The 26,339-nt window shown below is 44.9% G+C and overlaps 1 protein-coding gene across 3 annotated transcripts in view; it reads right to left on the bottom strand.

The window, feature by feature from the left end:
• Window positions 1-26,339, bottom strand: part of LOC128711422 (uncharacterized) — a 75,150-nt gene that overhangs the window by 3,766 nt on the left and 45,045 nt on the right. Inside the window, exons 2-9 of one of the 3 annotated variants that reach the window (XM_053806294.1) lie at window positions 9,769-10,180; window positions 9,415-9,699; window positions 8,851-9,326; window positions 6,744-6,928; window positions 3,823-4,018; window positions 3,461-3,673; window positions 3,154-3,384; window positions 2,917-3,059 (exon numbers count right to left, since the gene is read on the bottom strand). In XM_053806294.1, the coding sequence (XP_053662269.1) occupies window positions 2,917-3,059; window positions 3,154-3,384; window positions 3,461-3,673; window positions 3,823-4,018; window positions 6,744-6,928; window positions 8,851-9,326; window positions 9,415-9,699; window positions 9,769-10,180 (2,141 nt within the window). Of the gene's footprint in view, window positions 1-2,916; window positions 3,060-3,153; window positions 3,385-3,460; window positions 3,674-3,822; window positions 4,019-6,743; window positions 6,929-8,850; window positions 9,327-9,414; window positions 9,700-9,768; window positions 10,181-26,339 lie in introns of those variants that run through there. The other 2 variants (XM_053806298.1, XM_053806293.1) reach the window with 2 other exon arrangements.

Raw genomic sequence — 26,339 nt, 5'->3', positions numbered from 1 at the left:
TGTTGGGCAAATGGAGAATACCTCAGGGGTAAGAATACGAAATTTAACTCTTTATTATTTGCAGTTATGTTGTCGCTTTTTTCTGGACCACCTTAAGTGTCACTCAGCCTAAAGCTAAAAGTTCCCCCGTAATGGTTCTACTACTAACTGTTCTGCTCCATCCTTTTCTAACGTTACGATAATTAGCTTATGTTGTTTTCTCTCTTTTCTTACTCCGATTTGAGCATATCGTGTATATTTAATTAATTTCCTCCATTTCGGTAACAGGTTTAGATCAGCTTTAATTATTGATTTTTTCCAGCTTGTTTGCTCCTTCATTCATTCCCCTGTTCTTACCCCACAATACTTACCCACTGTGCTGTGAACGTGGCGTCAAAAACTTTTGCAACACAACGACCCACCGTGAATTTTTTCTATCAAGGGAGTTGTCTTTTTTTTGTTTAAACTACGGTTTGCACTACTGGTGAGTTGATGGTGTGTACACCCACAGGTGTACAGGAAAGTTTTGAAGCAAAAGTTAAGCCGTGTGTTGCTGGTTTGTTTTTGTTTCCTTTTGGCTTCAACGCAGTCCGGCAAAAGGGAGGAAGAAAAAGTTCTGATGGGTTGAGAAAACAGGATTTTATGCTGTGCTGAACGAGCGAGATGTAAGCTTTTACACTCGCTGCACTGCAGTTTGGGGAAAGTGACGAGAAAACTGTACAATTAGTGTGACGAAAAATGCAAAACACTGAGCGAAAGAAGGGAAAACCCAAGCGATAGAAGTAAGAAAAGCATCAGAAAAATAGAAAGAAAAACTAAATATACACAACTTAAACACTAATACAATCTAATATAAAGAAATATATACAACAGATAATTTTTTTTTTACAAAAAAACTTTCTTTAATAGTTGGCAGATCTATGCTTAGCTGGTTTACGCGCGTTACGTTTTGCACAATCGTTTGGCGGGATTGTGTTTGAACTTTTCATTTAATAGTATAGCTTTATTCATACATTTCCAATACGGTATGCAGGTATGAGGCTGTCTGTTGGCATATGGAACGAAAAGCAGCTTTTCGTGTGCCTTTTGTGCGGTAAATCTCAATATCTTGGGGTTGGGGTTTTTTTCTTTTTAGTTGCTGTATTGATTTGAATAATCTTTTTTTTCTAGAAAGTGCGTTCAGATAGGGAAGCTCGGAAGTAAAACAAACGATAAAGACTACCGGTACGAAACAAAACGGTAACACACTCACGAAATGATCATTTATATTACACAGATTTATGAGAGGCAGTACGGTGTACGGGTGGTGATGCGGTCTGGATAGCGTCCGCCGGCAGCTGAGCTATGAGTATTTACAATGTAATGTTAAACGTTCCCACCTGGGATGTTGTGTGTGAGTGTGTATGTTCCCGAAAGGGGGGGGGGGGGGATGTATGGGGTAGTTGCGATAGTTTGATAGATGGCGAACATGGATGTCCATTTCTGAGTGGGGTTGATGTTTTGTTGTGGTTGTTAGGCAGAGTCGCCACTATATCGCGCAATCCCCAGAACCGCTGAGTATTTTTATCAAATATTTACAAACTATCCATCGAATCCTATTTCAGGCGAATGATGCGAAGGAGTATGTTATCATTCTTGTTCCTATTTGCTATTATGATGGAATGATGTTGTTGTTGTGTACGTGTGTGTATTCGATGTTTGGATGAAGAAAAAGTAGGGAAACAAACAATACCCTTCCAGTACAAGCTCTTGTTTGCTTCATTTGCTAAAGTGATAAAAAAACTGATAAAATGATAAAATAAAAGAAAGACAAAAAAGGAACCTACTAAAACAGAATAAAGCATGTTTGATGTAGTGAAAACAAAAGAAAGATAGAAAAGTAATAGCTCAAAAGTAGAAACAAATATGTGATAGGTAAACAAAAACAGGAAAAAAGAGAAGTAATCGAACATGAAATTGACTTTAGCAAACAAATATGGCAACAAACGTGAACCCTCTGGTTGGTGATGTTTCTCTTCCTTCTTTCAACCTCCTCTCTCGCTGTGTATGTATCGTGTGTTTGGATCGATTCCGAGGGTTTGTTTGTGTGTGTGTATGAAATCGATCAACATTCCGAAATGCAATCAATTCAAAACAAAACAAAAAGAAAAACCGTTTCAATATCCCTGTATACTGCCATATTCGTTCGTGCTCGTACTTGTGGACAACCCATTCGTCCCATTCCCGCACGGGAGATGGCCCAACCAATGGAGGGAAGTTGAAGGGAGTAGCCGTTTCAACCGTACCCTCCATCCTTCCATCTCACCCTAGTTCTATCTACAATTAATTTACTTAAACACTGGAAAGCTTTGCGCTATAAATTACAACATGAAAAATAAAACTCGTACGTGAAGAAGGGCGCGCACGTTGCTATAGCACGCCGGTCGCAAGGATTACATCGAAGTACGTTAAACAAGGGAGGGATAATAATTAAAAGATAAAACTGCCCCGAAAGCAGCAAAGCAGGCATCGCATCCGCCTCGGGTACAGTGGAGTATTCTCATGTTTGTTTTTTCTTGTTGGGTAATTTGGGAATTTCAGACCACTTTCAAGCCGATTCCCAAACCTAAGGTGCGTTATGGAAAGGAAAACTTTTTGGAAAAGATAAAGAAGTTATCCTTTTTTTTGTTTTCGCTCAGTTAACCAACTCAAGCAGGTTCGGCTAGAAGCAAGTACACACGAAAAAGAAACACTGAAAGAGCTTGACAATAAAAGGAAGGCAGTAAATGTGGCGATCGTACGCGCACGTTTCTCGAAATTAGCGAATTAAAACTTCTGTTCATAACGTGTGATGTTTTGTTTTTCCCTGTGGAATGGTTTGATTCGTTTGCCGGCTGCACGTGGAGCGTGTGGGTGTTCACCGTGTAGCGGGCGAATTTTTCGTGGCGCCGGGACGCCTCAGTTAATCGGTGGTAAATGATCACCGCACGTAGGGAAGTTCGGTGGCACCGGTGGTAGGTCGGCAAGCGTGCCGACCTGCAGGATCAGGTTCATTCCTATCACGATGTGGAACAGGAAGTGACAGTGGAACAGCCAGAATCCTGTTGAGAAGTTGCGAAAAAGAGAAGACGAACCGTAAGGTTAGAGGATGTCCGCAGCCTAAAGGGAGTTCTCTTCCAGTACTGCCCCAATTACCTGGATTGTCGGCACGGAATCGCAACACGACGTAACCATTGTTCGGGACGGCAATGGTGTCCTTGAGCGGTGGCAGATTGTACTGCCTGTGGAGCAGACCACGCCGATCGAGATCGAGCGCGTGCTTCAGGTTGATCTTCTTGACGTTCGAGTCCGGTGAGCGGCCGATACCGATCACGTTGTACGCGTAACCGTGCAGATGGAACGGATGGCTCAGATTCGGTTGTTGGACTGCACAAAGGGGAGAGATTATAAAAATAAATACAATCGCCACAAGGACTTTAACACCTCTTCCCAGTCTACGTACCTTCGTCGACAAGAACGACCTCCACGATGGCATTCAGCGGAATGTCGACCTTGTGCGTGCACATGCAGTTAGCACCACAATCGGCCGGTCGGTTATCACCGTTACAGAACTGCTCCGGATTGATGTCGTCGAACTGTGACAGTAGCGGGGCCGGTGCCGACAGATAGGAAATCTCATCGATCAGCGAAATAACATGATCTCCAGTAGGAGCGACTGAAACGGCAAAACACACAACCACCAATCAGGGTTAGAAAGGAAGAACAGGAAACAATTTCCTCTCTGGAATCTCCGGAATCTGGAACTCGGTTTTTATTGCCTTCGGTGTACATGCCAAAGCAAAACCTTGATAATATTCCACTCACCCAAGAATCGGTTGTACGTGTTCGGCTGGAAGAGTTCCTCCGGGCGGTAGAGATAGAAGCGGAACGGTAGGAAAATCTTGACGTCCGGTTTTTCTTGCAGCAGCGCACGATCAATTTCCTTGGCGTTTTTCAGCTGGCTCACACAGATGGCATCGTCCCGCTGGACGTTGCACTGAGCGTCGAGCGGATTCATGACCTGCCCGACGTTGACAGCGAACCGGGTTTCGGGTGCGTTTTGTTTTATGTGTTTGCGTTCGGTACATTGGAGTTGGGTTGGTTTTGATTTGTTTTTTTTTTGAGATTGTGGTTGAAATAGAGTTTTTTGTTTTCGTATAGATGAGGAAGAGAAAAGCCAATCGATTAAGATACGGATCGGGGAGGATTGAAGTGGTTTTTTTTTCATGAGTGACGAAGGTCAATGTTTTGGGATGTAAGTGAAGACGATATGGGGACATCAAGAACAAGAAAAACACAAGGTGACAACTGGACGGCAATGAAGATTGGACGGTGTCTGATACAGCTCCAGAACATGGCGACTTTCAAGATCCATCGAGTCACTGACGACTCAATTGAAAGGGTCCTTTCATTAGAGCGTAGGTGAAAAGTTGTTGAACCCATGTGGGGTGTTGTTTTTATTCTGTTTGAAATAATAGAATATCTATTTAATCATCACAAGGAACAACTTCATTTCAAAATCCTATTTGCCCGGATATAGGACTCCCGGGTAGACATTTTTCACGCTCTCATAAAGTTGTGTAATCTAACACAAACAAACCACACAAATCGTATGAAAGATATGGTTGGCAATCTCCACGCTCGTATCGCTTCCGGCACGGATCCTTCGGGTGTTGGATTAAAGGATATTTCCGTTTTGGTTCTGCCACCTCGCCCACAGCCAAGCCACAGGTCAACAGACGGAAAGGACTCACTCAGCAACCAATGCTGCTTACATTCCACGCGTGTGTGGGTCTATCGGCTTTAATAAACGGATGTACGTCCATTTATCGGTGGGGCTTTGTTTCGCACAGGGATGAAATAATGGCCACCGGTCGTGTGAAACCGGCCCAGAAAGGAAGTTCGTCTGAATAGCAGGGCATCGTTCGCGGACGCCTCGAACAACAGCTCCGATTAATTAGCTGTCAGCTGGCCACCGACTAAGGTTCGACCAAGTCCCTATCCATTAGACCAGCAGTTGGTGCTAGTTGCCTCGAAATAGCGAAAACCACCGAGGATGAAACGGTACGCAAAATTGCTTTGAACAGGGTTAATCTGTTTGACTTTCTGCTGGAAGGGCGAGAACTAGAGCATGCTCTTAGGGCATTTTTCTTGCCGAGTGCGCTAACCACTCCAATAGTTAACCACGGATCTACCGGAGATAGCCGAAAGTACGATAAGATACATTAATCGCAAGATCTGCTCGGAGCTTTTTGATGAAATGCGCGAATCCGCACCGATATTATGGAGTTTGGTCGGGCAGAACGGGCGTAATAATTAATTCACAATCACTTACCCACCTTCAGTGTGTGCGTTCGCGCAAAAGAGTTACAGCTACTTTTACATGGGAACGCAGCATTCGGTAGAATACCGAGAATTAATCCAATTCGCTAAAGCGACCTCTCAAGGGTTATGGTGTATGTTTTCCAGTGAAACACTTCCCGATCGTAATGTGCATTACGTCCAAAGCGGATAAAGAGGTCGGCCTGAGAAGAATGTATCCTTGGGCGCTTTACTAAGAAGTTTTACGCTTTGGTTTATCTCGTTCTTCGTTATCATTCTCCGAATGATGGTGGAGATTTCATCTGCTGTAATCATATACTTTCATATCATTCTCCACAAAGAGAAAGGAAGAAATCTTTGTACAAGAAAGGTATGGCATTTGTTTAGCTAACGGTCCTACTTATATCACAATATGTTACAATATGGTACAGGAAGTTATGAAATATGCGATAGAAAAACATAATAAATGGTGATTCGTTTGTACAAATTGAGGTGCTCTTGAGGAGTTGTAAAGAAATCATATCTACACAGAAGAGGAAGGTGAATATCATATACACAAACGCAGACGAAGCTCTTCAAAAACTGTTTGAAGAACACGAGCACTCACACACACACACGCATTGAGGGCGCATCAACCCCAAAGGGACATTGTAAGTGGTAAAGGATTATTTACAACCACTTTGGCAGAGCATCGAATCGATCACCGCTGAATAATCCCCCTGCGGAAAGATAGCTTTTAAAAAAGGAAGCTTGTTGGGCATAACGGAGGATGCGAAACAGATGCCAGACAAAATGTGACAAAAGCAACAGAGGGGAAAAAAACAGTAAAGAGAACAAGAAGAGACAATAAACATGGGGTGGAAAAAAGGGAAATAAAGCGGTCGTGTGATAAAACATTTACAAACAACACACAAATGTCACCAGAAAATGGAGGTAGAAATGGTGGCTGCGAATATCAAACAGAAGTGGTGAAGACAAGCGCGCACGTGTGTGTGTGTGTGTTGTGTTTGGGAAAAGAAAAAAAAACCAAGGAGAAGGAAAATTGTCCCGGGTAGCAAGCAAGCAAACTCCGGTTCGGGCACATTGTACAAACAGTGAAATATTTACAGAAACACAAAAGGTCAAGCCCTTCCGTTTTGTTGCCCTGCGAGCAATTTCCTCTTGTGGTAGCAAAGGGAGCTTTTTTTTGTGTGGAGCTTCTGCAGTGTTTTGCAAGCGATAAGATGGGTGAAAGAGTACAATAAAACACACACACACGCACGCTTTGGAGAGTGAAATGGATGATGGAGGCATGGATCTTCGCGACCTTCACGTCGAGATTGGTGTGATGTGTCCCTTTTTGGAGATGGGGCACGCCAGAATAGGGACGACAATAACCGATGGCGATGGGAGATGGTTTTTTATGGTGATTGATGGCTACTTACAACGCCCTGCGGAAGACCGACATCGTACGTTGGTGGCGGTGAGGCTGGTTGGTACGGTCCGCGAGCATACCGAAGGATGGCCAACTGCTGTGCCCGCTTGATACCGCATTCGCCGAGTCCTCGGAGCTGGATCCAGTACGCACCGACCGGTTGGTCAGCGGTGATGACGAAATCGTAACGTTCTCCTGTGGAGTGAGTGAAGTGGAGAATTAGCAATGAACTATACTGTTTATCTTGGGCAGTATATTAGAGATCCGATCTAAATTACTCGACGACTTCAGATAATGTAGGTAAAAGATGCACTCATATTGTGGCCAATGGAGAGTTAATATCCCCATAAAAACCAACCCATTGTGTACACCTACGACACGACTCAACTTCATGGAAGGCACATCACATAAAAGCTAACCCCATTTGAAGATGTTCCAAACTAACAATATCCACCCAACAGGTGAAACTATTTATTGGCTGTTTTATTAAATTGCGTCGCATTAGTGAGCTGGTGGTATTTTATTACTGCACCGATGCCGGAGTACTTTCAAGCTGTAATCCAATAAAAGACCAAAGAGAGGATAAGGACTTGTTTTGTGATTGTGCAGCGCTTGGTAAAACAATCCGAGATCAAAAACTTTCCAGCCACCCTTACAAATCATACGACTGCTGAGGCGGGCAATGGTTATTGGGGCAAAGAGACACAGGGGTGGGGGGGGGGGGGGGGTGGGGGTACATGGTTTGTTGCACCCGTAATAGAAATAATTTCACCCTCTAGTTTCTTGCTATAGGATGGGACGTCGGTGCACGATGCTCGGTGTACATCAAACGAACCGGACACGGTCAGAGGTGCACCCGGAGCGTAAGAAGACACTCCGTCGTACGCTTCGGCATCCTTGGTCCGGTTTTCGAACGCTTCGCTATGCATGCCAATGAGACCTTGCACCGGTGGTTTAGTTTTTCCAGTACAGCGTCTGTGTCCGCAAACACCCGTTACCGAGTGAAAAGACTAAAGACCGAGCGTTGGAAGTTTCCCTTTTTTGTGTTTTTGTTTTTCGCATTAGCTTGAGCTTCTACTGCAACAAATTGCATCGGATTATAAGGTGGGTGGTGAGCGCATTGCGTATGTAAGCGTTTCTTACTGCCGTTGAATGGATGGCAAGGCAAAAATTGATTCCGAGTTGTCTTATTCATATGCAAGACACACCAGCGAAGGGTCTGCATTTATTTGCCACGAATTGATTTCTACGTTCGGGCAATTTGTGGCAAACAATCGTGACTGTAGAAAACCACAAAAATAGAAAAAAAATGAGAGAATAACAAGCAGTATGACCGATCCCAATCTGCACCCACCTCCACCTGGGCAGTAATTTGGTACGGGGTTCGCGTAAAAGGTCGAATCAAGAGTTCCCAGCTTTGCCCCACTCACCTTGACAGTGAGCTGGTGGCTGAGGTGCGTTTTTATTTCCAATGAATTTTCAAGACCCTTCCATCACCGAGCAGCATTCGAGTGTGGGATCGAGTGCCAAAATCACGCACTCGGCAACGGAAGCATAGTGAAAAGAAAAGTGCCAAAACCGTATACGATCGCTCAACACGGAAGCGCCTAATGAAACGCCCCATGACCCACTGCCCTTTGCTAGGCGAGAGATGGTGGTGGTGGTGGGAGGGTTTATGGGGCGGAAGTGGTGTGGAAGGGAAATTCGGTAAGGTGCGGCACTGGTAATTGATTACAAACAAACGCGGCGTCATTGAAGCCGCCAGTCATTGTGAATAGTCAATGGGCGGCATGCACACACGCGGAGGGAGCGAAACTCAATTAGCCAAGGAAAACATTCCCGTGGCGCAGGAAACCTGAGTGGATATTGTTTTAAGACACGAGTTATTTGATTAAATTGATTGTCGCCGTATGCAATAACATGAATATCTATCATGCTTTAAAACCCCGTTATAACCACGAAGTCAACCACATGTCATGGCATACTAGTACCTACACAATCTACTTTAGCGCCATCTATTATAAAATTGAGGTACTACGAATTTAAATGATTTCGTTGAATTGTTCATCGAGCATCGTTTACAATTAAAGTCGCCGATGTAACAACGATGTGCTTACCTGAGAAGGAAATAATGGTGTTCACTTGCACCGGATGTACCGGTTCACCGTCGGTAGCGATGACCGTGAGTGCGTGTCCCTCGATGGTAACCTGGGCCGGACAGACGGAGGCAAAGGCGTTGATCATGCGGAAGCGATACCGACGTCCGGGCGTGATGGTGAAGATCTCCAGCGGTGTGTTGGTCATGAAGCCGGTGTTCGGATCGCGGAACTGACCCTTACCGTTGATCAGCAACGACTCGGGATCCTGACCGGTGTTGACAGCCAGACGGCCCGGATAACGCTCAGCGGCGTCCTCGTGCAGCCAATCGCTCACCAGCATAATGTGCGTGGTCAGATCGAAATCGTACAGGTGCGAGTTGGGATCGCGCGACGGTGGCTGACGCACGACGATACTGCCGTACAGACCGTCCAGCTTCTGCAGACCGGTATGTGCATGCCAGAAGTGGGTGCCCGCATTTCCTGTCCATTGGTAACTGTTTTGGGTGGACGGAGAGAGAGAGAGATAGAGTTGGAAAAATGTTGATGTTGCCTATTTGGAAGATGTCCGGTATATGCACTTACCGGAACGTGTTGCCCTGCTGGATTGGACACTGCGTGACGAATGGAACACCGTCGTAGTACTGGGTGCCACGCTGCCAGATACCGTGCCAGTGAATCGTCAACTCCATACCCTCCATGTGGTTCTCGACGTCGATCACAACGCGATCGTTCTCGCACACCTGGATGGACGGTCCGGGGATCATACGGTTCACGGTGAGGATACCACGCTCGACACCGTCGGCCAGAACGCACTGACAGTGGCTCCAGACGGTGTTGGTAGCGTTCGGTGTGCAAACCTGGCAGGCTCTGCAAAAGGGGGGAAAGAAAGGGATTATGTCCAGGTGATGCTTCGGGCGCAGTCTTCATGTCACTTACGCTCCAAGTACGGTGTAGTACTCAACGGTGTAATGGTAGTAGCAAATCCTTGGTGGTTCTCCCTCGCGACAGGCGCGCGCACACTCGTCCGGGGCCGAGAGACTGGGATTGCGCCGTAGTTCGGCCGTCGCGCTGGTGCTAAAGTCCAGATGGCGAAACGGCGACCGTGGGTTCGGGTTGGCAATGGACGGAAAGCCACTGTTCAGGGATGGCGACGAGACGGTCGGCGCCTTGCGGGAACCGGAGCTCAAGGGTAACGCGGATGGTCCGGCGACCGGCTTCAGGCTGGGCACGGATGGGTGCGTCTGCAGCAGTCCGTGTGTCGCCTGGTAAAAGTTCTTGCTCGGCGGCTCGGTCAGATGTGAATTCCACCACGAGGAGGCCGGTGTCTGATCATGTCCGAACGATTCATCTGCAAAATGGAATTGAAGAAATTTTAGTTAGTTGCGTTAGTGGCGAGACGTTTCCATGATGTCACAATGCCTGTCGGTTGTGGCACGTTGTTTTGTGAATAGGTGCACCTGTACACCAACATTCAAGTGGCTCCGAAAGGCCCATTTATTCACGACAAAAGCCACACATTTGCCTTTCACACCATCAGTCGTGCCGAGTCGTGCATGGGAAATTATTGATCAATATGTATGCCCGCATGCAAGTGCATCCCACATATGCACCCGGGGTGGTACGATGCGAGCTGTGAGTTCCCACGTGTCTTAGCATCCTAAAAGCACACACTGCAAGCTGCAATCCGCATACATAACATGTGCTAGTCGTTTGTTCGGATGGCTATGGCAGTGGATTCCCAGCTTGAATGGAAACAAATCCAGCGCACTGACTATCTGCATAACAACAACCGCATGCTGGGAATGCAACAGTCGACGCGCGGGCTCCATTTGCAATGCACGCTGTAGAAATTGTAGCACCCCGTATTTGTGTGGCGGTTGGTTTTTTTGTCGCTTATTTTGCATGTTTGTTTTGTTTTGTTGTTGTGGAAGATGTGGAAGCCTCGATTGAAATTGACATTTTGTTTGGGAGTGCCATTTGCTTCGCCTGAGCCATTCATCTCAGCTGCGTTGAGTGTCTGGTGAAGGTGCCATAAGGCCTTGACATTGCGAAATCTAGCGAGCGTTAGGTGTTGCTTCTACGTCTTGCAGCACTCAATGCGTGTTGTGAGATGCGCAACTTCCTGGTGATGTTATTGAGCAATACTCTTAAAGTGATATTGCACAGAGGAGTACTTGTTGCGGTGGATTTTTCAACCGATTCTATGTTGTTTAAATCAGTTTAATTGATGTATCAATTTGAGACACTTTAATCCGAAAACTCCCAAGAAATATTATATGCTGACGTAATGCATGCTACTACTTGCTAAGGCTAATCGTTTTTTCAGAGCAATAAACGTAACCATTATGCCTTTTTAAGCGATCCAAACATTTTACAAGCTTTTCAGTTAAATCAAATTGTCCTTCCTAATACCGCCGCTTTGTCCTACATCGGTTCAATATTTAAGGCATTGTAATAACAGTCACGGACAATCATGCAGACCGTACGAAAACTGGAACTCCTATTAAAGTAATTCGTTCCTGTGTAGAACATTGGCGTTCAGGGACCAACAAAGAAGAATAAAAACGAGCACACACACACACACTCCACCACCAGAACGTCCTGCAAAAGGCAACGGAACTGCCAGATCGAAAGGTCAGCAGTAACGATCGGTACGGATTTGGTGTTGGATGGATTCATTTTTTATCCAATCAATGGTCAACCGTTTGAGCGAATTTTCCCACCCGGTACGATGCGGATTTGGCGAAGGTTTTGGAGCACCAAAAAAAAAAAACCAAAATGGCAGTAACCGTAAAAGTTCCGTACGTATTTCGATTCGATTACCGATACATATTCCTCTCCTCGGGTTTGTAGGTGTGTTATGGGAAATGCCGTGTATTCGGAACGTCGGGCATGGACGATAAATTATACTTTGTGTCCCGAAACCCACCCAAGGTGGTTCCGGCCGTTGTCGAACTGCAACGGTAGGGTTAGGGTAGGGGGGCCACCCACCAAATGGCTTAGGTGTTGGCGTACGCGCGTATCGGTACGGATCAGCACGAAAAGGGAACACGATACACGGTCGAATATCTCCCGATTGGATTGAGGAAATCGAGGAGCCGCTGCACGGTACGCTAGATGGAAAATGTCAATGTTTGCCATTGAAATAGCTTCTCACACTTCAAACGCGCACTCAGCCACTTTGGCCACCAGCCCCGAACCGGCTAGAATGTTAGATTGCTCAGTTTGCTCGGGCGCTGGTGGTGGAATTGATGAAATTTCAGACATTCTGCGACCGGAAAAAGGGCAACAGCGCACGAATCGGTAGCACAGCCCGATACCGGAGCGAATGTTTCATCAAAAAACCCGCCGTCAACACGCAACGTTGCCGTGTCAGTGTTACGTCGGTGTCGGTATTCGCGCACAGATAAATTGCACAATATGGGACGACCTTTGCCGTGCGACTCGGTTGCCCTGTGTCCTGCCGGTTGGTGTTGTCAAGCGGCGGTGACACCTTTCCACACGCATCCCGGAGCATTTGGGGATATCAATTTTGGGTTGAGTTTTCGAGATCATATTCACAGCTGGACGATATAATTTATGCTAACGATCCGTTTTGCGGTTCGCCCCAGAAAGTGAGTTCTGTAGAAACACATCTGGGAGCAGAACTTCTGACGCACATAAGTCACCGATGTGGCCAATCGTTGGGAGCACTTCATCCAATTCCGTTTATTGCGCCTCATGTTCTTCAACTGGTGCACCAACCAGTGAAGATGATGTTTGTTCACCGTATCTAGCAGCTACCCAAACCCATCAACAAACCAAAGCACGTACAGCTAGACCACCGGATCGATATTTCACCTGCAGCAATTGCAGTTAGTTTCCGGGACTGGCAACAGATGCGACTTGTCGGGGGCAGATATTTCATCGGCAGCCGGAAGCAATTTTATAAACTCGTCCTTCGTTTCTGGGGACACGGGCAGGACAAAGCGCATCGCCAAATAGGCAAAGTTTAGCTGGGATTGATTTTTGGGATACAATCCTGGGCGGAAGATAGATTGACAGGCTTAAAACTTTGCATCGGGAAAGGGAATAGTCATTGCTGGGTTTTGTTGGTACCATCATTGTCGAAAGTTTACAAGCGTTATAGCAACGTATGATGGTGAAAACGCAAAACCTCTAACGTTTGCAATATTTTTTGCGGTCGGTAAAGTTTGTCCCAAATCGAATAAAACTGGACTCCGGAGCCAGAGATCGTTAGGTGGTATAATTTTTGCTGCCTCCTTATGCTTGCAGGAATTGCTGATTTACGACATTTTCCTCCACCAATCGTGCTGCGAACACATTCGGAAGGAAGTTTGTTTAGCATAAATGCAGCGTTAGGGAACCGGTAGCCTCGTTAAATGCTGCGTGCGTGACGGACGCAAATGTGCCAACTTGCCAAATGGCCAATGTGACGGGGTGAGGGTACGATCGGCGTGGAACAAATGAGCAATGAGGCGGTGTTTAACGATGAACGATTCTCAACTGATTGGGTTAGTTTGGTAATGTTTATGAAGTTTTTGAAGCAGTTTTCATGAAATTTTTTTTATTTGAAATGCGGAATTTCAATTTAATTGAAGATTTATCAACAAGAATTGATGTTTAACTGCAAATTTTGTTAACCCGCGTGGATTTGAAGAATATCAACAATTAAATATTTAATGTTATTTAAAAAACAAATATTAATTTCATAGATATCACATAAATATTTTGAGCAAGGTGCATCAAATGTGGCAAAAAGTTGTATAAAAAACTACCTAAAGTAAACAAACAATTGCTAAAATGGTTCTTTAGTACATGTCTTCTGTTTGTTTTCGATCAAGTGCCATTCACCTCATGCATAATTGAAAACACAAACACAACTGAGTATAGCTGGAGTGTTCATGTTTGGCCAGTTAAATGGACATAACAGTTAAACCACGGGTTAGAAATTAAACACCTCGCCGGTTGGGTGGCAGAGTCTTTTAAGTGAAATCGATCCACTCGACAAGCCGGCAGCAGCAGGATGCACCGATGCGTGCACACTGTAACGCAATGGCATGTTTGGCGATCGTCACCAAATGCTTACCGATGCGAACAAAACCGATCTGGTTGGCACAATTTTAGCACACACGGACACATGGAAGCACCGTTCGGTAACAACATACCACAGCCCCAGGTGGGTGGTAAGGCGGGGGACGCGGAAAATGGCAACACCGGGCAGTGGCGGCATCACAGAAATATCACATTCCTGACCGGGTGTTTCGATCGATGAGGTGAAGTAATCGGACGGTAATTACAGGAAATTGATTTAATTGGCACCGGTGTACCACCGCGGCTGCCATTGAATGCAACGGTCGAGTGCATTGCGTCGTCATCGTCGGTGGCAGGTAGCAGCGTTGCGCATTGAACTCTCCTGGGTCAGCTGATTATGTGCGGCATTTTGTTTTTTTTTTCTCCCATCCTACCAGAGCGATGTTTGGAAAGAGTGATGTGTGTCCTCAAGCTGAAATGTCTGCTACTTTTATTTTCTTTACCCTCCTGCTCACATCCGGATGTGTTTTTAAAAATGGGAGGCAGTTCTGTTCGATGCAACTGCAGCACTTTCGTTCGGTAGTTTTATTTGTTCAAACAGTTTTTTTTTGCCTGTTTCGTGATTGTCGGAATCCAAAACGTGAAATAAGAAGCCTCGTAATTGATACGTTCGGAAATTGGAAATGATCCAATTTGAGGTCATAAATTGAATTCCGTAAGCTTTCCTCGGAGGTTCGGACACAAATTGCAGTGGAAGCCCTTCTGTTAACGGGCGGGGGTTGTACGGGCGCCAAAGATTGTACCGCCCGGCGTGAGGCGCAGGCGTTAGCACTTTAAATTATGCGCACGGTGAATAATATACGTGGGGGGGAGGAGAGAATAAAAAAGGCATACACCAAAGTGAGCTGAAAATGAAATATGTGTGTCCGTAGCGAGGAGGGTACAATCACCCAGCGCCCTGCTTTATGACAGACTTGACGATTGTGGTACCGCCTGCACAAGCAAAAAGAAATAAAAAAAAACACGGCGGCCCGCCTGTATTCATTTACACGAGCATGAAGGGTTAGTGTGGCGTTTTTTTTCTCTTTCCTTCAATGGGGCTTTGCTATCGGCAAGGGCGCAATGCAGGAAGTAGAAGCCTGGCCTGTCAAACGTAAATCAATTCCATGCCATGCCGTTCGGTTGAAGCTTTTGATTGAGGGGTTCGAAATGTACCGAAGGCGCCACACATTCAAAGGCGTCCGAAGTGCACTCGATCATTCTGTGCGGCTCGCAGACTGCACCGGAAAACTGCATGTCTTCCGATGTGGAGGTGTCGTCTAATTAGAGCGGGTGAGATCGAGAGCGAGAGCAAGCGCTCGCGAAACGCATTTCCCGGTTCCCAGGGTCATGGGGTCGCCCGGGTACAAGTGGTCGCTTCGTTGTTCGACCCTTAATTGGGAGTGATTGAGTAGACGGGATCGCGCCACGATCCAGGTGTACTGGTTGAAGAATTCCGTGTTTTTTTGTCGTCTCCGCAAATGTGGAGCGGTATGTATAGATACCACTCAAGACCCTGCGGTCGACCATTATGTGTTATGTAAATTGTGCATAAAAAAAAACCAACCGGGAAGTGATTTAAAGCACCGATCACAACAATTTGCACACATTGTACGGGAGGGTAAAATAGGGATTATACCTAACAGTGCACTGTGCACCATTTTTTGCTCCAGGTTATGTACGCTCAAAGGCTACGCTACAGACGAAATATACCTTTTGCTAGACCGTGCAGCGATCAGGTTGAGTGCTTTCTTAATTAATGAGATTTTGAGCTCGACTTCGATGTGGTCAGTTCGATATTTCACACAGCCTCCCCCCCCCATGCCGAGCGCGTGTACTTGTAATAATTAAATTTTGATTGAACCGTAATTAAATTTCGATCTACATTTGATGTTTGGCCGATGTGGAGACGTGCATGCATGGATGTTGAATAACCGTGAATCGGGTGGCCAGTGGCTTCTGCTTAAATGAGTGAAGATTTGCCAAAAAAAAATGAGCTGGTCGAATGCGATGATGTTTTGTATTTTTTTTGTATTTCGTCTCATCTGAGCTCCGAGAAAATGGACCAGTTCGTATCGAATTGAAAGATTCGCAGAAAGAGCACCTTTCCATCATAACCCAACCATCATCACAGCAAATAAAATGAATAAAGAAAAAAACCATTCAGCACAGTCATAAAAAATACGCGAGCGAGAGTGAGAAAACAAAAACTAGGACCCACACGTGGACAGACCGTTATGAGATGTGTTTGACCCTCTGCCCCAACAAAACTATTGCGAAACACACGGCGCACGGGAGATGAGTGATTGGAATTTCAGCTGCCAGTGTGTACATTTGTGTGTATCTGTTTGTACCATGCAAAATGCATCCGAAATGGAACGAGTCCTTCACAAAGGATCAAGCGCTGGAGTGCAGCGATTTTCACCGAATTTCCACACACGAACACACATCGGCTTTTCTCTGGTCCCACCAGCAACCAATGGCACCGAGGCTGGCAAACGAAAAGTGAAAGATTGGCACATATATCGTTCGCGGACACTGTGTTGTTCGGGAAATTGGAAAATCCTCTGTTGGAAAATTAAATTTATTTTATGTGATTATTGGGTGAGGTGGGGTGCCATGGCACGTGGATGCGATTACAAACGGTGTGATGTTGATGGTGTGTGATCATTTTCCATCGGATGATGGTGTTGAAATCGGACAATCAAATTTAAAGTGAAAAATTTAACGGGTTTCGTGTGTTGGTATGCAATTCTTGTAATTTGAAACTGACGTTTTTCGATGGAAGATTGATTGCAATTGTGGTTTATTATTGTTGGATGCGTTAACAGAGGCATAACATTTATGATTGTTGGTGATGTTTTATGAGGCATTAATCTGTTGTTGAACATGCTAGAGATTTACGATAATTATTCAAATACTAGAAGAACATTCTAATTCTTTTACATTATTTTTTAAATGAAATTACATTAAAAAAAATTAAGGTTTCATTAATTAAATTAGGGGTTTTATTATTTTATTTTAATAATAAATTTTTCTCAGTCAAAAAATGGTGACATTATTCTGTTTCTATTCCACTGGTAATTGACCCCAAACAACTAAATCAATGTTTGTCAAACAATCAAAACAAAATTAAATACTCCGTGAGATAACATCTCTCACCAGCGCGACCTAATCTCCATTAAACACACATTCACATTGCTGGCCCACTAGGGAGGCTAGGTGTTCGGTGTTGCAGGGCTTTTTATTTAATTGCGCCCCACTGTCAGCCTGCAGTCGGGCTGGTAGTTTTTTGTTTTCCACTGAACTTTCTGTCACCAGAACCCGGCAGGGGACCCGATGACGATGATTGATGTAATTAAATGCGCGTCCCATAGTGGTATCACCCCACCCGAGGTGCACAATAGCGCATACCGCAATGGTGAGCTTGCTTAGTAAAAAATATATATAAAAGCACACATTCCAAGGTTTGACCGATACACAAAAACTACCAACCCCGAACAAGGTAAACAGTGTGCTTTGGAAGGTATTGAAACATTCCACCGTTTGGGGAGGCACTAATCGTGTCGTTTTGATTTTGACATTTCGATCCCCTGTCAGGGGGAAGGTTCCGACCATTCCCGCCAGAGGTGTTCGGTTTTGTGCCAATTAGTACGCGTGGAGTACTGTCATTAGGCAGTTAAGATGGTTTCAATTGGAAACACAAACATTATCGCAGTAAGGCAGTGTTTTTCGCGAATGGAAATAAAATTGTTTAGGATTTTCTCACTCGTACTCTCGATAAAACAACTGCACTGGGATGGGACAAACGGCAAGAGATATAGTGGAAGCGTTGCTTCCAGAGTGCCTGTATGGCCTGCTATGTGAATGTTTTTTTTACCTTGCTTCCCAAACAACTATTCCCGCGACTGTTGCGTCGCACATGCAGCTTTTTCACTGCACATAATGCTAATGTGCGCTCACGGGTCTGGTGCTAGGTGTAGTAAGTGGTTTTATGTGCGGCGAAATGTAGCGAGCGAAAAATACATCACTACAAAACTGGAGCAATAGTGTGTGAATGTGTTGCGCCAGTTTAACGAGTGTGCATAATTACCTACTTAGCGTGGAATTTTGAAATCGGAGGTTGGATCTTTTTTCTTGCTCCTTTTCGTTGGCTCCCATCTACCGAGCGCAGGCACACCGATGCGAGTGCTAGAGTGTGCCAGTAGTTGAGGTAAATGTTGGCGGAACATTTGATGCTGTTAGTTTTAGCGTCGTTTAAAGTGGCAATTAAAGTTTATCGCAAATTTGTGCGTCCAATATGCATGGATTGGTCACAAATGTTGATAAAACAATATTTGATTAGATTGTTTAATTACTGCGAGCAAAGCGCATGGGTTTATTGCCAGACCGGTTACATCAGGTAGTGTAATGGGTTGTTTTGTGCTACTGTGTATCATCATAAGCTTAACAAAAACAAGGCTTAACTGATCATGTTGATGAACCATTTCTTCAGGAAAGATGGAAAGGAAATGAAAGAGCCAGTGAATTCTTCGAGGAATTCTTCACATTACGGACATGTACAACATGATGTATGCATGTGATAATGATATCAGATATACCTGTCCGACACATACGCCGGAAAGGGCCTCATGTAATCTCCTTTTCCAGCACACCTGCGCTATGTTTCCTAATTCTCAGTATTGAATAACAATTCAAGGACACATTTATAAACAGAAAAATACTCCCTTCAAAATCACAGTCGCATTGTAGAATTTTCCATCAGCAAGCAAATGCCACAGACGTGTTCAGAATAATTTTGCAACACCTATCCGCACGTACAGAGTGGCACGATAGAATTCATAAATATAAAACTTAACTGCCATCAGTGCGCAGCTTAATCACTCTAACGAAACCGAATCGGTTCACACACATATCATTTTTATGTGGAAGAACATTTTCCAACCGTTGGACGTGTTTATGCAATCTTTAAATTACATTACACGATAGTTAATGATGATTTATCGTCCGTCGTCCGCCGTGGTAGGAAAATTTATGCGTATAGCTTTGGCGGCATCTGTGGGCCGCCTATTAACGGTACCGGAAGCGGCGTATCGTATTTGTTTCTCACCTGCAAAGATAGAGCAAAAAATGATAGCAAAATTAGAATTCCATTGATGAAACTTGCGTTGAAAATGGTGATGATTTCAAGTAATGTGATTATAAAATACTGAGACCCATGTTTTCCGCGAGTATTTGAAATTAATTTAACCATCAACGCATCTTAATTGCGTTCCTATGGGGTGGAATAAGGTGTTGAGTTATGAGATTTCAAAGGTTAAATATTTATTAGGGGAAGCAGTTACTTAATATGGACACTAAAATGTCGTAAACATTTATAACATTTATGGTACAGGAAGTATACTGCTCGATGTTTTGACGAATTGATTAATTTATAAACGATTTTGGTTAACGAATTAAGTTAAAAAAGCAAATTATTGCTACCGATTCATTCCCAAAACAGAGCCGGCAAAAAAGAAATAAGACTCTTACATAGTCAAAACATAACCCTGGCGCACGGTATGTTTCGTCATGCATTTTGCAAAGTGTGTCTTTAGCCCATTATTAACTACACGCCTGTTACCAACCGACAAACGCCGTACACGGTTGTTGATTTTTTTGCTTCTTATTATGATTTCCGTCGGTCAAACATTTGGTTGAGCATGCATTTTTGTTGCCGAAGTAAATGCAAAATGCACACAATTACTACACGCCATCTGTGTGCGTGGATTCGTGCAAATTACCGACGAGCACCCGGTACATTTGGGATAGTTTAAAAACAAAGGTGTTGACTCAATTCTTCTCGCCGCTTGTTCGCGAAAAATGAGGCCACCTGACGGCACAGAATAATGCTTCGCAAGCGCCAATGCGTCCGTAAAGGGAGTCACTAATTACCGCAAATGAGATTGCAAGCCAGTGTCTTTTGCAAATGTTGTTAAGAGAAAGAGCCAGCCGTTGTTGCTTCGTACTTGCTCCATAATGATGGTTGTAAAAATTTAGGAAAAGCGCACAATTAACGCTTCAATTATGGGTGGATAATGTAAGGGAAATGAGCGAATGACTCGTCCATTTCCGGGAGGACCTTAAGCGTTTGGGCGACATGCATGTATTGCCATACGACGCGTAGTGATCTCCTGTGAACTCTGAGTAACTGTATGACATTTTGGGGGGAAAAATGTCCACCGATCCACCGAGGTTCAGTTATCGACCAGGTACTACCCAGCTGGCCACAATTAATGCACAATCAGTCAGGCTACATAAACACGCGCATCAGCGCATTCATTACACATTTGCGGCGTGCCTCTCGGTTCCAACGGTTCTGGTCTCTTGCCGGTTTAAGCGCTGCCACCATCCAATCCAACCTGTTAATTGAATTGTAGCGGCTGTGACTCGACTAATCTTGTGGCCGCATACGATTGATATGCATTATGTACGCTGCACTGCACTATTTCCTGGCACCGGCAGCGGATGACATTCTCAAGACCGTAAATCGAAGTATAATTGATAAATTACAATTGCCGGACAGCGATTGGCGAGACGAGGTGGCGGACGGAACGCCAGAAGATGACAGTACTTAAGATGAGTAATAGTGGCTTGATGGGGACACGATAAGTGGTTTCCCTTTCGCTCGATGTAACGAGGCGAATCATCATCAGCTGCGACACTGGCAACATCCATCAGCCACACAAACCCATATCCCTGCCGTGTTGAGTGACAGCGACAGCTATAGTATGGGGACGGCTCCTGGTGACGTATGGAATCGTTCCTCGGAACTGGTGTTGGAGCTGTTGTCTGCCGAGTGCCGGTGATGATTTGTTATAAAGTTTAACCCTTCCGTCCAGGGCAGCAGGGCAGAAACAGGGACAAGACGTCATGCGGTGGGCCTTCCTGAGAAGGTGGAAATGCGGAAATTTTCAATCACTCATCTGTCCGGATGAGAGGCGTCGCTGACTAATTGCATCGCATTTGTTTCGAGCCGGATTGATTGACAGTGTTTATGTGCTTTCGAGCGGTTCGCGTTTGGGTACGCGTGGGATTTCGATTTTTTTTTGTGCGGAAGCCTTTTGCCAATCCATTACCGGCGGTGGGAAAATCAATTATTTTGCAGCTTAAATAGGTGGGAGGACTTTTGGGAGGACGAAAAGTTATTAGAAAGAAAAGAAGTCGATAAAAAATGGGGATGATTTGTTTTGTTGATTTGATGAAAGTAAGCGACGCGAGGATGATTGGTGGGTCAAACATAAATTAAATGGCAGGAATGGAAGTGTTTTGATCTTTGATCTCTGTACATTAGCAAGGGGATGTGTTCCCAATTTGCAAGAAGTGCTACTTTCGGAAACTTATATAAGGATATATAAGGAAAGGTCGTCTTAAGCAAGCGTATAAGTAAGTAATTCTCCGCTAGGTGTCGCGCTTTTGCGACTCGAATGTTCGAACTTTTCGTTCTGTTTCACGGTAATCGTATACTATGTGTGCTTTAGTTTAATTAATTTTGAATAGCTTAATAAATATAATTGTATTATTTTCTTCCTCTTAACTTCTTAAACTTCGATAAAAAAAAGAACCAATCAGCTAGGGGTAAATGGCGTAATAAAAGGATCAAAACATAACTCTTTCAATTACCGGTTAAACGATCAGATTAAGGCGTGTTGGCCAAAAAGAAAGCATCGCTGTATTACCCGGCCATACCCGGTTTCCAGTGAGGTTGAGTCCAACCCTGGCACCATCATCAATTAAGCAGCTGACTGGCAGCATAAAACCAGCTTAAGAGAGTGTAATCGTCCGCAACCTAAAGCGATCCGCTTATCCTTAACCATGAAAAGCGATATTTACTGTGTGTGAGCGTTTCTGTTACGTGCCATCCCTTGGCAGCATACCACCCCCAACCAGTATCATGATTCGGTTCGGATCGGTTTGATTCATTTCGTATGTTTCGTTTCGATATTCGTCTTCACGGTTTCCTTCACGTTTTACAGCTCTCGCACACACTTGTTTGTCATTCAACGGGGGTGTTGCTTGCTGGGCCAAGTCGTTATCAAGCGCCCTGTAGAAAGCCCTATCCCATCCCGCTTTCCCTCCTGCCCGTCGAAAAGGAAAGCCAAAGTTGTATGCTTCGCTCGAAATCAAATTTTCACTCCTTCCGATCGTTGTCCAGTGCGTCGGGTAAGCATTTGCATCGTCCACCGAAACGATGCAACTAAAGCAAACCGCCTGTGCGAAGAAAAACAAGATTGGGGGAAAAGCGTACCAAACACGCATCCGCAATGGGGTGGCGTGGGGCGTTGTTACCTTCACGGCTTTTAGGTGCTCGGCGGTGATGATGTTGTTTCACACTGACCTACACCTTGAATTAACGATTTCAATGCAAAATTCGTTTACAATGTTGTTCAATGTTGTCTATCGATAGCTGTTTGCGTGGTTTGCTTGTTGCTTCACGATCTTCCTCGTTGTACGCTCAAATCCACGCACATCGCTAGGGGTTGGAAAGGGAGAATGAATCGAGCTTTTTATGAAGCGACGCAACGGCACGCATGCAGTTCGTCTTGCTTTGTATGCAGCTCATTTGCAGCCGCATTCGCAGCCAGTTCGCCCATCCACCCTCCGGCCAACCCTGCCATGTGCACCTCCCTGTAATTTATGGCCTTATTTTTATGCACTCCGCCCATCACACACACACACACCTCGTGCGCTTCGGTACATTTTCTTCCTACTGCACGCGATTTGTGCGTGCTGCAGCACTGCATCTGGTTTGCTCCGTTTTTGCATAGATTTTCCATTGCCTGCGCGGTGTGCAGGCTTTCATTTTTGCCTGCTTTCGCCCACGAAGGCCGTTCCTACTTGTTGGCAGAAAGGGAACGAACAGGGACAGCCAGGTTGGCATTAAATAATTGCACGATTTCTTCCCCGGGTGTGATCGATCGTGAATGCCACCCGGCACAGGAACGCAGGGCAAATTTGGTGCAATTTATAGGTTAAATGAAGCTACCGTTTCCTACCGGGAATGACCTTTTAGAGAAAATGGGGCTCCACTTTATGCTGTAATTCCATAACGTGCTTTTTCCAAATTGAACTTTTGAACGGAATCCAATTTTTAAATTTGAATAAATTCCTTCAAAACGTTTAAAAAAGCAGTTAGTGGTTTATAGGCTGTTTATTGCGTGGATTATAGTTATTATAGAAATAATATCCCAAGATTTACGTACATTGTTTTGCTGGGAGTTCAAAAAGCAATAAGCGGTCCATTTCATAATTCAGTACCCCAAAACACTAAAGATATCGCACCACGCGCATGATTGGGCCCTCTCTAGGCAATGGTTAATTAACTGTAAAAGCATGCCACAGGGTAAGGGTCCAAAAAAGGCTTCAACGCCGGCATAAATCCCCTAGATGGTATGTACCGGTTCTCATCTCGAATCTTTCTGGCGCGCCAGACCGTCAGTCCAAATGCAATCGTGCCAAACTGGACACAAACAAAAAAACATCGTAAGCCCCTTTACTGTTTTGGTGTCTACTAATTACAAACCGTACAGCATGCAACAGCAAGGAGCAAAAAGCCGTTCCGTTTTGCAGCAATTTCGTTGTGACGAATGCAATCGTCGACCGGATGACCGGCACTGGGCTAGCAGTGGGCAAGTGGGTATGAACATGAAACCAATCACCAGCTCAAGACGATGATTGACGTTGGGAATATCGTTTTTCTCGTCCCTTTTTTTCTGTCCCTCTCCGGTCGAGTTTATCCGAGTTGATCGAATCGATCGATGAAACGATGCAGGAAGGATGTTTGGCACCGTTGGTAGCGTTACGTCCCAATAGGTGGTCGACCACAAATCGGATGAGCTGTACGGATTCCAGGATGTGGTAGGCTGGAGTTTTTTGTGCGGCTAGAAATTATGGGACATTATGTTGCGTTGCCGGTATGATGCAAGCTCCGCAGGGAAGTGAATAAAAAATTGTGTCTTATTAACGTAACGTAGGATAATGTAACGCCACATGGTACGTTACGGAGATGGTTAAGTAAGCTAGCGTGTATTTAGGAGGAAATTAATACAGGTACGGTTGAGAGGTCTCATTACGCGAAAAGTCATCGGCAAGTTGAGGGCGAGTCGGCGGAGATGGGCACAGAAGAAATGGAGTTCCGACAGGTTGATAGTTGAAGAATGTTTTATAGCAACTCCATTAGAGAGACTACTTATCAGTGCTAAAAGATACTCTTGCAACAGAATAAGTCCTAGGCAACATTCTTTTCATGTGCTAAACGGAAAGCGGTTTTACTGTGATCACTAATGGTTGGGTTTCACGCAACTGACATTCAGGAGATTGTTTAAACGTCGCCGTCGTTCGTGTGATATAACAGTTCTAATGTCCGCCAGGTATTCTAGCCCGCATTGCAGCAATTCGACTAAGGTAATCTGTATCTTAAAATGCCACCAACCGTCTGAGCGGCGGTGCGTTCCAACATCTGTGCCCAATGCTTTATAGTGTCCGGCAAGACCCACCCGACGAGAAATGCACGTTGACACATTGATCGCATGTGACACCCCAGGCCGGAAGGTGGAATAAATAATGAACAACCGTTTGCTTCCTAAAGACTGGTGTTAAGCGTTGCGAAAAAAAAAGGCAACAACAAACGGAATGTGCTCAATGCGTTCCACTTCCACTTGGAACGACCTTGGGGCCTAGGGTACCGCCCATTGCGAGGACCTTACCGAAATGAAAGGGAATCGTGCATGCAAATCCGTGGACGTTTAAGGGGACCGGTTCCATCGCTCAATTCCCCCGGGACGGTATGGGTGGTTCCCACTTTTCATTTTTACTCCACGAAGTGACTCACATTACACTCGCCTCCGTAGTCGCATAACGTAATAACTGATTCTAGTTGTAGCAATAAAAAAAATCTTAAATAACTCCACTTTAAGCGTAGAAGAAAAAACACATCAAACCGTTCGATAACCGGTTTCGATAAAGGGCATAATATTAAAAACCATCCCTTTACCGTACATTTTCATCACGATAGCACTTTAAACACTCTATCAGCGCAAATGGGTCGTGCTCCGCTTCTTTTGCCGTTGCCTCTCTGGCGAACGGTGACAAAGCAAGCCATGGAGACCCGTATTCTAATTACTGATCGATTAGTACAATGTATACTGCGAGATCGAAGTAGGTCAATTTAGCTCAATAAGCGTTCGAGGGAAAATTGCCCATCGTTAAGCGCGGGTATGCTTTCGTGCTTGGGAACACTTGGCACAAGATACCGGACGTTTTTCCTGGTCGATTTTTGCGTGCAAATGGCGTTCTATTCTGGTACCGCCTTGTTGATATTGTGAAGACATGGAGCGAGGCGTATAATTTCGTTTGGCCGTAGCTTTTGCTGTGGATTTGCATTGCGAGTGAAATAATTGACGCATATAAAGCTAAATGTGTATATTTTTTTTTGTAAATCCTGCATTAAGTTGGTATCAAACAGACACGCAACACGCACGAAATCAGTGAAGGAAAAACGGACCTTAAGTGCGGGCGCGCGTGTGTTTGCACATACATGTCGTACGCTTTAATAATAAAGCGCGGACAAATAAAGCCATTGCGGGCGACTTGGTGCTGCAATTGGAAACCAATTAAGCTCGCTTTTGGAAAGTGTGTGCACAGGAAACTTTTGCACATTGCTCATACATTTATATATATTGTGTGGTGTGCGCGTTGTATATCGATTGATTTGGCAAGGTTAAGATAAATTGTAGTTATTTTGTCGCTCTCTTCCCTCTGCCATTCTGCTTCACCATGCTTGTGTTCATGGCGCAGTTTTTACCGTTGTGTCGCACGCACGTAGAACAAAATGGCTAACGAGTGATGGTTTATGGTGCTACAGCTAGCTTGTCCCATTGCACGTTCGTGTGTGTGTGTTATTTTTGCATTTTTAAATTGCGCGCATTAAACGCGTCGTCAGGAAACTGCATTAAATGATTAGCAGGAATGTTTGCCACCAAATTGCTCAAACTCAATAACGCTTAGCCGTGATGCACGGCCGCTCGTTCTCGTTAGCACCGAAATGTGCCCGAAAGGCAAATTGTGTGGCAGTGTGCACCACTTTCACAACAGAACCGGCCCCGCGAAAATGGAGTCACGTCGCGCTAATTGAGCCAATTCTCATTAGATGCAGACATTTTAATTAATCAAACAGACTTGACAAAACAAAAAGTCACGCACACACACACTAATGCACACGTACAATCCAGTTCGGTGACATTTTCGTGTGCAGCTCGCAGAAATACGTCCCTCGCGCTGGCTTTGGCTCATTTCGTTCCGATGCTCTCGCACCCGGGCGAAAAGGTGTAATTGAGGTGTTACAAGATGCCATTCGAGTGTGATCTGTCTGCCAGACAGCTACTGCGGTTGTGACC

This window comes from Anopheles marshallii, chromosome 3 (assembly GCF_943734725.1).
Source record: "Anopheles marshallii chromosome 3, idAnoMarsDA_429_01, whole genome shotgun sequence".
Taxonomy (NCBI): domain Eukaryota; kingdom Metazoa; phylum Arthropoda; class Insecta; order Diptera; family Culicidae; genus Anopheles; species Anopheles marshallii.
The sequence above is the reverse complement of the archived record's forward strand: the minus strand, read 5'-3'. Positions and strand labels throughout refer to the sequence as shown.